The following is a 12,656-nucleotide window of genomic DNA, read 5'->3' as shown; positions in this document are numbered from 1 at the left end:
TAAATATTTTATTACATAGTTGTTTTTTTTTTTTTATATTTCAGGTTAATGTGATGGTACAAGCAACTAGGTTACGATGTTTACATGTGTTAGGTAGAGTCTCTCTTGTAGTTGTGTCCCACCCACAAGAGGTGTGCCATATACCCCTTACATTGTGCCCATAAATGGGAACACAGCAATCTCCCATCCTCCTCCCAACATAAGTATTTTGAGTGTATAACTTCTCTTTTTTCCCAGATGATTTTAAAAATTAACTGCATTAAATAATGACTATAAATAAATCGGAAGGAGTCATAGACCTAAATGTAAAGCCTAAAGTTACAAAACATCCAAAAGGAAATACAGGAGAAAATTTTTGTAACCTAGGATCAAAGAATTTTAGATATGATACCAAACACATAATCCAATAACAATAATAATAAAGATAAATTGGGACTTTCAAAATTAAGAATTCTACTCTTTGAGGGATGCCATAGGGTGTGAACAAACAAAAGGACAATCTACATTCTGCAAGAAAATATTCATAAATCACATATATGATAAAGATCACAGTAGATTCAGAATATGTAAAGAATTCTCAAAATTCAACAATAAGAAAACAACTCAATTAAAAAATGGATAAAAGGTTTGGAGTTTTGTCAGAGAAGATATGTGGGTGGTAAATAAACACATGAAAATAAGCTCACTATTAGCATACAAAAATAAGCAGCATTTCTATACATGAACAGCAAACTAGCTGAATTAGCAAACTTCAAACTAAAATCACAATCAGATTCTACTACATACCTATTAGAAGGATTAAGATTAAAAAGATTGACAATAGCAAGTGTTGGTAAGGATGCAGAAGAATTGGAACTCTCCTACATTGGTGATGAGGTTATAAAATGCCACAATTTTAGGAGACTGGTGTTTTCTTAAAAAGTTAAACATACATCTCCCATATTACCTAGTCATTCCCCTCCTGTCCATTCTAAAACCTGTATACCAATGTTCATTGTACCTTGTTTTTAATAGTCAAGAACTGAAAATAGCCAAAAATCCATCAACATGCCAATAGATGAATAAATTATAATACTAATTAATGAAATAATAAGCTATTAATATAATATATGCAACATGAATAAATCTCAACATAACTATACTGAGTGAAAGAAGTCACTTTGCACTTCCCAAAAAAAGAGTGCATAAAATATAAACCCATTTACTTAAAATTCTAGAGAACACAAACCAATCTACAGTGATGGAAAATAGATCAGTGACTGCCTGGATGAGTGAATAAGGAGGAATGGGAAAGAGGGATTATAAAGAATTGAAAGAAACTTTAGGGAGCAACGAATATATTTATTAATTGTGACCATGGTTTCAGGAGTATAAATGTATGTCAACACTTCAAATTGTACATTTTAAGTATGTGTGGTTTATTGAATATCAGTTAGTCTCAATAAAGCTGTTAAAGAACCAGAACAAGATAAGGCTGTCCTCTTTTACCACTTTAATTCAACATAGAGCTGGACATTTTAGCCAGAGAAGTTAGGCAAGGGGATGAAATAAAGAGCATCCAAATTGGAAACGAGGATGTCAAATTGTCCCTGTCTTCAGATAATGTGATCTTATATGGAGAAAAATCTAATGAATTTATGAAAAAAACTCTTAGAACTGATAGTTAGGCCAGATGCAGGCGCTCACGCCTGTAATCCCAGCACTCTGGAAGACTGAGGTGGGAGGATCACCTGAACTCATCAGTTCCATATGAGCCTGCGCTAGAGCAAGACTCCGTCTCTAAAAACAGCTGGGTGTTGTGGCGGGTGCCTGTAGTCCCAGCTACTCAAGAGGCTGAGGCAAGAGAATCGCTTGAGCCCAAGAGTAATAATTCGCTGTGAAGAATGATGCCAGGTCACTCTACTGGGGGCAACAAAGTGAGACTCTGTCTCAAGAAAAAAAAAAAAAGAAAACAAGAACTGATAGATAATTCAATAAAGTTGCAGGATTGCAAAATTAGCAAACAACAGTAAGTAGTATTTCTATACATGAATAGCAAACTAGCTGAAAAAGAAATCAAGAAGGCTATCCCATTTATAATAGCTATTTTAAAAACCCTATAAGAATTAATTTCACAAAGCAAGTGAAAAATCACCACCCAACACTGAGGTACAAACCCAAAAGGAAAGACATCTCATGCTCATAGATAGGAAGGATTATTATTGTTAAAATGTCAATACTACCCAAAGCAATCTATAGATTCAATGCAATCCTCATCAAAACACCAAAAAACATGCTTCATAGAAATAGAAATAAAATCCTAAAATTTGTAGGGAACCACAGAAGACCCTCAAAAGCCAAAGCAATCCTGTGTAAAAAGAACAAAGCTGGAGGCATCCCACTAGCAAACCTCAAGATATATAACAAATCTGTAGTAACCAAAACAACACAATTATGGCATTAAAAAAAGACATATCAACCAATGGAACAGAACAGAGAAGCCAGAAGTTAACCCACATATTTACAACCAATTGACTTTTAACAAAGAAGTCAAGAACATTCACTGGGGAAAGGAGAGTATCTTCAATAAGTGGTGTTGAAGAATGTAAATTCTTTCATTTAAAACAATGAAAGTAGACTACACCTGTCATCCTATACAAAAAAATAACAACTCAAAATGGATCAAAGATCTAAATGTTGAGATTCAAAAAGGTAAAACTACTACCCTGTTACCCCGAAAATAAGACAGTCTCTTATTTTAAGGTGTGCTCCCAAAGATGTGCTAGGTCTTATTTTCAGGGGACATCTTATCTTTCCTGTAAGTAGGTGCTATTTTCGGAGGATGTCTTATTTTCGGGGAAACAGGGTAGAAAGAAACGGAAAATGTCTCAGGACATTGCTTGGTCTGAGAAAAAAAATTATGAATAAGACCTCAAAAGCACAAGCAACAAAAACAAAAATAAATAAATGTTATTATATCAAACTAAAATCTTTCTACACAGCAAATGAAAAATTCAGAGTGAAAAGACAATCTATACAATCGAAGCAAATATTTACAAACTACTCATCCGAGGGAAGATCCAGATCTAGAACGTACATGGAGCTTAAACATCTCAATAGCAAGAAAACAACTATAAAGAAAAAAATTCAAATAAAAATTAACAAGTGCAAAGTGATCTATAGATTCAGTGCAATTCCCATCAAAATACCAACATCACTTTTCACAGAACTAAAAAAAAAAAAAAAGTCCTAAATCTGATATGGAACAAAAAAAAACAAACCCACACCCAAAGCAATCCTAAACAAATCTGAAGGCACTATACTAAGAGACTTTGAATTAAGGTATAAGGCTATAGTAACCAAAACAGCATGGTATTGGTATAAAGTAAACACACAGATCAATGAAATAGAATAGAGAACCCAGAAATAAAACCATATAGCTGCAACTGATTTTTGACAAAGCAAACAAAAACATACACTGGGTAAAGGACAATCGATTCAATAAATGGGATAATGGGACACTGGGATACTGTGTAGACAAATGTAAAGAATGAAACTGGATCCCTCTGTCTCACCATACAAAAAAAAATATTCAAGATGTATTAAAAATTTAAATGTAAGATCGCCATAAAAATTCTAGAAGAAAACATAAGAAAAACTCTTCTGGTTGTCAATATAGAAAAAGAATTTATAACTAAGACCCCCACAGCAAGTACAGTAACAACAAAAACAAATAAATCAGACCTAATTAATCTAAAGTTTCTGCACAACAAAGGGAAATAAGAGCAAACAGACAATCTATAGAATGGGAGAAAATGATTGCAAACTATACATCTGACAAATGAGTAATATCCAGAATTTATAAAGAACTTTAACAAATCAGCCGGAGAAAACAATCTCAATTAAAAAGTAGACAAAAGGGGCCGCCCTGCCCCCGCTTCCTTTCACGCCGTCGCTGCCCGTGGGTGATTGTGGCCACTGTGCCTGGAGGGAGGCGGTGGTGGCTGCGGCGGCCAGTAATGCCTAGGAAACTCCTCTGGGGGGACATTATGGAGCTGGAAGCACCCTTGGAGGAGTCGGAGAGCCAGAGGAAGGAGAGGCAAAAGAGCTTTATGGATATCGGAATTTCGGATAAGGGATTATAGACCTGTACTTCCCTTATAGGGTTGTTATGAAGATTTAAACAAGATAAGATGAAAACACATTACACAATGCTGAGTGATAGAAGGAAGTCAAGGCACCATTATGACTCAGATGAGAAATCAGAAACAAGAGAAAATGGTGTTGTGAAGGACTTGGATGCTCCCAAGCCCAAAAAAGCTAAAATGAAAGAGAAGCTAAATGGAGACACTGAAGGATTTAATAGACTTTCAGATGAATTCTCTAAATCTCATAAGTCAAGAAGAAAAGATCTACCAAATGGAGATATTGATGAATATGAAAAAAAAATCAAAACAAGTATCATCCTTAGATAGTTCTACTCATAAATCAAATGACAGTAAACTGGAGGAGACACTAACACGTGAACAGAAAGAAGGAGCCTTCTCAAATTTTCCTATTTCTGAAGAAACTATAAAGCTTCTGAAAGGTTGAGGGGTAACATATCTCTTTCCTATTCAAGTTAAGACCTTTGGTCCTGTCTATGAAGGAAAAGATTTAATAGCTCAAGCACGGACAGGAACAGGAAAGACATTCTCTTTTGCCATATCCTTGATTGAAAGACTCCAAAGAAATCAAGAAACAATTAAAAAAAGCCGCTCACCAAAGGTACTTGTTTTGGCTCCAACAAGGGAACTGGCAAACCAAGTAGCCAAAGACTTCAAAGATATAACTAGGAAGCTCAGTGTGGCATGTTTTTATGGTGGAACATCATATCAAAGCCAAATTAATCATATTCGAAATGGTATTGACATCTTGGTTGGGACCCCTGGTCGTATCAAAGACCATTTGCAGAGCGGCTGATTGGATCTTTCTAAACTGTGCCATGTTGTGCTTGATGAAGTGGATCAGATGTTAGATTTAGGTTTTGCTGAGCAAGTTGAAGATATTATTCATGAATCCTACAAAACTGATTCTGAAGACAATCCTCAGACTTTACTTTTTTCTGCAACTTGCCCACAGTGAGTATACAAAGTTGCAAAAAAATACATGAAATCCAGATATGAACAGGTTGACCTTGTTGGAAAAATGACTCAAAAGGCTGCAACTACTGTGGAACATTTGGCCATCCAGTGTCATTGGTCTCAGAGGCCCTCAGTTATTGGAGATGTCCTTCAAGTCTACAGTGGTTCTGAAGGGAGGGCTATTATTTTCTGTGAGACCAAGAAGAATGTAACAGAAATGGCCATGAATCCACACATAAAACAGAATGCCCAGTGTTTACATGGAGACATCGCACAATCACAAAGAGAAATTACGCTGAAAGGCTTCAGAGAAGGTAGTTTTAAAGTTTTGGTGGCAACCAATGTGGCTGCCCGTGGTTTGGACATTCCTGAGGTTGACCTGGTGATTCAAAGTTCTCCTCCTCAGGATGTTGAGTCCTATATCCACCGCTCTGGACGCACAGGTAGAGCTGGCTGGACAGGGATTTGTATATGTTTTTATCAACCAAGAGAAAGAGGTCAACTAAGATATGTGGAACAAAAAGCAGGAATTACTTTTAAACGTGTAGGTGTTCCTTCTACAATGGATTTAGTTAAGTCTAAAAGCATGGATGCCATCAGGTCTCTGGCTTCAGTTTCTTTTGCTGCTGTTGATTTTTTCCGACCATCAGCTCAGAGACTGATAGAAGAGAAGGGGGCAGTGGATGCATTGGCTGCAGCATTAGCCCACATTTCTGGTGCATCAAACTTTGAACCACGATCTTTAATCACCTCTGATAAGGGGTTTGTGACCATGACTAGGAAAGCCTAGAGGAAATACAGGATGTCAGCTGTGCTTGGAAAGAACTTAACAGAAAGCTGAGTAGTAATGCTGTGTCCCAGATTACCAGAATGTGCCTCCTAAAAGGAAATATGGGTGTTTGCTTTGATGTTCCCACAGCTGAGTCAGAAAGGTTACAGGCCGAGTGGCATGATTCAGACTGGATACTCTCAGTGCCAGCCAAACTACCTGAAATTGAAGAATATTATGATGGAAACACATCTTCTAATTCCAGACAGAGGAGTGGCTGGTCAAGTGGCTGGTCAGGCAGGTCAGGTCGATCAGGTGGTTGATCTGGTGGCCGGTCTGGTAGACAGAGTCGACAGGGGAGTCGCTCAGGAAGTCGACAAGATGGTAGAAGACGAAGTGGGAACAGAAATCGATCAAGAAGTGGGGGCCACAAACGGAGTTTTGATTGAGTATTGGATAGTTAATCTACCAGTGTGAGCTTGCCTATTTCTGCCTAATCATGTACATTATCCACCAAAAATTAAGTCATCATAGTTGAGGTATGTGTATGCTATTTGCAAAGAAGTTGGTTGTATTTTTTTAAAAAGTATTTCACAAGAATGGTTGTAAACAAATCTACTTATCCAGTTATACCTTTGAATAAAAAAACCTCCTTTTAAAAAAAAAAAGTAGACAAAAGAAATGAACAGATGTTTTTTCAAAAGACGCTATGCAAATGGCCAATGATGAAAAAATGCTAAACATCATTATTCATCAGGGAAATGCAAAATAAAACCACAATCAGACACCATCTTACCCCTGTCAGAATGGCCATTATTAGTAAGACAAAAAACAATAGATGTTGGTACAGATACAGTGAAAAGGCAATGCTTATACATTGTTGATTGGAATGTAAATTAGTACAACCACTACAGAAAATAGTATGGAGATCCCTCAAAGAATTAAAAGTAGGCCTACCATTCAATCCAGCAATCCCACTACTGGGGATCTTCTGAAAGGAAAAGAAGTCATTATATCAAAAAGACACTTGCACCAAAATGTTTTTCAAGATGTTTTTTAAAGCACAGGTCACAATTGCAAAGATAGAGAATCAAACTAAGCACTCATCAACTAGTAAGTGGATTAAAAAAATACAATATACATATATACATCATGAGTACTACTCAACTGTAAAAGGAATGGAGTAGCGCCTTTTGCAGCAACTTGAATGGAAATGAAGACCATTATCATAAATGAAGTATCTCAACAATGGAAAAACAAATACTACATGTTCTCACATGTAGGTGAGAGCTAAACAGTGCATATATGGTCATAAGGTGGTATAATGGACATTGGAAAATAAGAACGGGAGGGTGGCAGGGAGAAGAGAGATAAAAAATTACTTAAAAGAGACAATTTGCTCTATTCTGGTGATGGGTACACTAAAAGCCCTGACTTTACAACTACATAATTCATCCGTGTAACAAAAAAACTTGGATCCCCTAAAACTATTGAAATAACAATAATAAATAGTCAAGTAATCTGAACAGACATTTCTCAAAGGAAGACACACAAATGGACAATAAATATATGGGGAAAATGCTCAACATCACTCATCATAGGGGAAATACCCATCAAACCACAATGGGACATGAGGATGGCTATTATCAAAAAGACAAAAAAATAACAAATGTCGGCCAGGATACCGAGAAAAGGGAACTCTTACACACTGCTGGTGAGATGTAAACTAGTACCATCCCTACAGAGAACAGTAGGAGGTTCTTCAGAAAACTATAAATAAAACTACTACCAAAACTATCTACCAATCCCAGTGCTGGAATAGTGCCATGCCAACCTGCTATCTAAATAGCTCCCATTTCTCTTCCTTCATGTCAACTCAAAAGGTAACTTATCAGTGAGGCCTTTTCTGGCAATGCTATGAGAAATTTAACCTTCTGCTCATTCCAATCCCAAAATTTTATACTTCCCTTTTCTGATTTTCTTTTCCTCCCTATACTCATTACCATGTGACATAATATGTACATATCTAATTATCTGAAATATGGGCTCTCTCCCCTACAAGAAAATAAACCCCACGCAAGCATATGTTTCTGTCTGGATTATTCACTGCTATATCCCCAGTATCTAGTACCTGGCACAGAGAAAATGAAGACATACAAAGAAAAATAAGACAAATTGTCTCTTGATGTTTTCTAGACATGGGTTCATAAAAACCATGAATAGCACCTCTTTCAAATGAAAGCAGAATCTCCTGTATCTCTTTAGTCAGCAAGAAAGTGAAAAGAAGCCTGGGCTATAGACGCTGGAGATCTAGATTTTAGTTCTTGCTCCAAACTAGCTGCATGACCTTGCTTGGTCTCTCTCTCTTTTTTTTTTTTTTTTTTTGAGACAGACTCTCACTATGTTGCCCTTGGTAGAGTGCCCCAGTGCTACAGCTCACAGCAACCTCCAACTCTTGGGCTCAAGCAATTCTCTTGCCTCAGCCTCCCAAGCAGCTGGGACTATAGGCGCCTGCCACAATGCCCAGCTATTTTTTATTGCAGTAGTCATTATTGTTTTTTATTTTTCTAGCTGGCCTAGGCTGGGTTCAAATCCGCCACCCTTGGTGTTTGTGGCTGGCGCCGTAACCACTATGCTAAGGGCGCCAAGCCATAACCTTGGCCTCTTAATGTTCCCCAGTTTGTTATGTGAGAGAATGAGGAATAAAAATGCTGAAAGCAACTACCAGCAGTACAGGTCCATGACCAGAAGGCTCTGTATCCTGGCATTCAACAGCAACAGGTAAGAAAATTAACTCTGTTAGGGAAGGTGCTTCATGTTTTCTAAGTAATAGATTTTCTTAGCAGATAAGAAGATAAGGAAATGCTTAACTTACCAGCCTCCAGAGAAAAAATCAGTAGAGCTATGAAACAGATAAGTCTGAGTAACACTTTCATATTCTCCTGCAGAAATGAAGGTACAGAAGACAAAAATAAAAATGTTACTATTCTAGCAAATCTCTGCAACTAAACATATGTATGGACACCCCTCCTGTCCCCACCCTCAACTTCACATCATTAATGCGATCATGTTTGGCTTCTGGTTAGAAAATACCAGGGCCAGGGAATGGGGATGGAGATTTTTCACAGGATTAGGGACAAATTCAACAATTAACAATCAGAAAAACCTTCCATCACTTGTCTCAATATACATTTCCTGCCTTGCATTCTACTTAAATTTCCCCCAAATCTAGTCTACATCCAAAGTAGACTATTCACTAGCCCTAAACCAGCTTCCCCCTGCTTGTGTGGATTTGTTCCTCAGATACACCCAAGCAAAGGGCCTTGGACCCTGTATCCTGCTGCCAGTACCCAGGGGAGATGCCTTGCACCCTTCCAGGTCAGCTCAAAGGTCTTGCCTTCATTTTATAATGTGAGATACATCTACAATGTGAGATGACAGGCTACAGGTACATAAAAATGCACAAAAAAAGACTAAAAAAAATTGTAACAATATGCTAAACTTAGGTTGGTTCTTGTGATTTGGTGGGTTTCTCCTTGTCTGGGACTTTCTATATTTTCTAAAATGAACATTGGATGAATCTAATCACAAAAGGAAAAAGAGAAAAAAGTCCACAACTCCTTTGAGTGGTTTAAAAGGCCATATCAACACAGATACTGGTCAGTGACAAGACTACAAACTCAACTTATGAATTTAATTACAGAAGGCTTCCTCCCCATCCTTGGCAAGGGGAATAATCAATTTAGATATTTGCCCAATACAGCAATTCTAGGAAGACTACATACCCATTGTTTTATCTACAAAGCACAGTCACTAAAATAGTATAGTCTTTTAAAAGTAAATATCCAAACAAAATATTTTAACACAACACTCATTTTCACCCTAAAAATGTGATCATTTGAATATTAAGTGGAAAATGTTGTATTTAAGAAGGTGTATTAAAAGGCATAAAGTGTTAGAATATCTTTCTAAAACAAATGCAGGAATGGGAAGATTTTCTAAGCATGCCAGACACACCCATCCATATTCTCTGCACTTTACCCCTAGTATCACTTTCTGATCCTTAAGCCTGGCTCATGCCTTGAAATCTACCTCAGAGCAGCACAACTGCATTCTTTAAATATTCTGTAATTCTGATCCTATTCCCATATATAGGCCTTCTCTCAAATTAGTCTTGATTGCTAGTATTATTACCACATACACTTTTAAACTGTATTCAGATGATTAAATAAGATGGACAGCTCTGAAGCCTTGCAGCCAAGCATATGAGCTCTGCTGTGCAAATGAATTTTAATTCTTTATCATGCAGAGGAAGAAAGGAAAGGGTTAAAATGTCTCCCACTCATCAGTTCCAGGCCAATCAGTTACTTGCATTAGTTCATCATCAACAAAATAAGGACATTACGAAATCAGCTGAACATTACCAGCTGCTAATTCATTTAGTTGCAAGATCTGGCTTGTCTGATCATTAAGGAGGAGAGAAGAAAAGAGAGCTCCCCAGACTGAATTTTATGGAGTGTGTGTCCCAAGATATAATCCCAAATTAATTCTGGACAAGCAATGTTTAATCATGGGTCCAAGGCTGGCGGGCTCAACTACAGGGTGATCTTGGACATGACTCTTCCCTGAGCCTCAGTTTCCCCACCTGAACAAGGTGGGCAAGGAGGCAGTTGATCTCAGGTGCCATCCTGCTCTACCAGACTATAAAGGAAAGGGATGCACCTCCTGGGTCCAGACATACTCCTGCCCCAGAACTGTTCTGGAGAAAGACCAGGGATGGCCATTCTGAGTCTGTATCAGCCCTCCAGACCCTGGAGCAAGAGGCCAGCACTAAGCCTCAGGATGGGCGTTGGGGTCACATGATCTACAGGAATGAGGACATCAAGAGGGAAAGCGGGAAAAGATGCACCTGAGACCAAAACCCACACACTCCCAACCAAAGTCAGCACAACCCCATTGTGCCCGCACATAATGCAGAAATCCCACAGGGCAGCCAGCCCCGAGCCGCCTTCACAATGCCAGTAGTTGAAAGGCTGCCATCCAAGCCAGGAAGTCCCTCAGCATAGATGACACAATGGATGAAAGCTCAGCCCCTACGCCTCGGCTCCTATTTGACAAAATGATTGCATTTGTCCCTGATGGTGCTAAGAGGGTGAAGGGGCTTAGCACACTGGCAAGTAGCCACTCTCAAATGGCAGCTGTTATATAGAAACCATCCCATGTTCTGAAGACAAATATAAATTTTGGTAAAATGTCTTCAGTTATCCATTCATTTCTTCATTCACTCACTAACATATTCAACGATTATAAATTGAACATACTACATTCCTGTCTGCACCCTTGGTCCTGGGAACAAAAATAGCAATAATGGTGCAGGGCCGGTGCACCTCAGCCTCAGTGAGTTAAACTCTGCCGTGGGAGCATCCCCAGGAAGGGCTATGCCCTGCCCAGGTCAGGACAGAAAACAGGGCCCTCACTAAGACTGGGGCGGGCAGCCCGAGAGGCTCTGGCCATGTCAAGTTCTCAAGCATAAGCCAAGAGGTGAGGCTGAGAAGTTTCACCTGCTCACAACATGAAGCGGCTTGCTGAGGAGCTGGGACTGTAATTTGCAAGTGGCAGAGAATTGCTTAAAGATTTTAAGGCATAGGGCGGGGTGCTGGAGCTTCACTTTTTCTGCAGATGTTTTGGCACCTGTGTGGAACAAAGAGTAGAGACCACGGGGAGGCAGGCAAGCAGGCTGCCTCTGAGGTCCACAGAGAGAGGCCGAGGGGTGGGCCAGCCAGCAGTGACCAACAGGCAGGCAGGAGCATGTCTGAGGACACTTGGGGGCAGAGGAGAGAAAGAGGACAGCCAGGGCCTGACTCACTAAGGTGGGGCCGGGGAAGGGCAGGCTCAGTTGGCACAGACAGTTCACAGGAGATGCTCAGAGCACTCCTGGGAGGAGGCCAGCAGTGTTCTCTCCAGCAGAAATCAAGGATTTGCGCTTGATGTAAAATCAGAATGAAAATTGAAAGCAAGGCCTGGACCGTGCTGGAATGGGGGTGAGCTGAGACTCTGCATGGGGATCTGCCATTTAGCAGGTCACAGCTATTTATGAGAAAAGGCTGGGGGGCCCTGGGATGACCCTGCCCTGTTACCTTAGAGAAGGCCTTTCTTGTGCCACGTGGTCCTGCTTCTCAGGAGGGAGTCAGCATCATTGGGGGATGCATCTGCCTGGGAAGGAAGAGCACACGGTGACATCTGAGTGAAGAGGCCACAACCACTGACCACCATGAGGATCTCAGGAGGCATCGGAAAGTTAGCCCAGGATTTTAAAAGTCTATGTTCTCAAGGCCTGTGGGACAGAACATTATCAGAAAATCCAGTCACAGGGATGAGGAAGATAAAGGGCTGGATTATCTCAAACTATTTTTGATTAGGCACATGTACCTGGAACCTTGCTGGATGCAGGCATGCAGAAATGAATCACACCACTGCTGGGGATGTGTGTGAAAATAGAGCTTGGGCCTTGCCAGAGAGAAAGGCACCAAATGCCAGAAAAATTGGGCAGGCCCCTTTCAAGAATAGGCATCCTTATTCCTCCTGTAGGAGGCATATCAATATACTGTACCCCATATTGCACGATTTAAAATAACTTCAAAAAATCAGACCTGGGGTGGCGCCTGTGGCTGAAAGGGGTAGGGTGCTGGCCCCATATGCCAGAGGTGGTGGGTTCAAACCCAGCCCCACCCAGAAAGTGCAAAAAAAAAAAAAAATCAGACCTGTGAGAGACCTATTGTTATGTC

General features: G+C 39.6%; 1 protein-coding gene and 1 pseudogene across 9 annotated transcripts in view; one reads left to right on the top strand and one right to left on the bottom strand.

The window, feature by feature from the left end:
• The window catches only part of IL1R1 (interleukin 1 receptor type 1), an 85,911-nt gene that overhangs the window by 28,342 nt on the left and 44,913 nt on the right, over nt 1–12,656 (bottom strand). For 4 of the 8 annotated variants that reach the window (XM_053587342.1, XM_053587345.1, XM_053587343.1 and 1 more), the window contains exons 2-3: nt 12,009–12,084; nt 8,747–8,813 (exon numbers count right to left, since the gene is read on the bottom strand). In XM_053587342.1, coding sequence (XP_053443317.1) covers nt 8,747–8,807 — 61 coding nt within the window. In that variant the 5' untranslated portion in view covers nt 8,808–8,813; nt 12,009–12,084. The remainder of the gene's footprint in view (nt 1–8,746; nt 8,814–12,008; nt 12,085–12,656) is intronic. The other 4 variants (XM_053587347.1, XM_053587346.1, XM_053587348.1 and 1 more) reach the window with 2 other exon arrangements.
• Nucleotides 3,823–6,813, top strand: LOC128583245 (ATP-dependent RNA helicase DDX50-like; annotated as a pseudogene). The gene has a single exon (XR_008379434.1). The product of XR_008379434.1 is annotated as an ATP-dependent RNA helicase DDX50-like (transcript).

Source organism: Nycticebus coucang, chromosome 4 (assembly GCF_027406575.1).
Source record: "Nycticebus coucang isolate mNycCou1 chromosome 4, mNycCou1.pri, whole genome shotgun sequence".
Lineage (NCBI taxonomy): Eukaryota > Metazoa > Chordata > Mammalia > Primates > Lorisidae > Nycticebus > Nycticebus coucang.
This window is presented reverse-complemented; position numbering and strand designations above follow the sequence as displayed.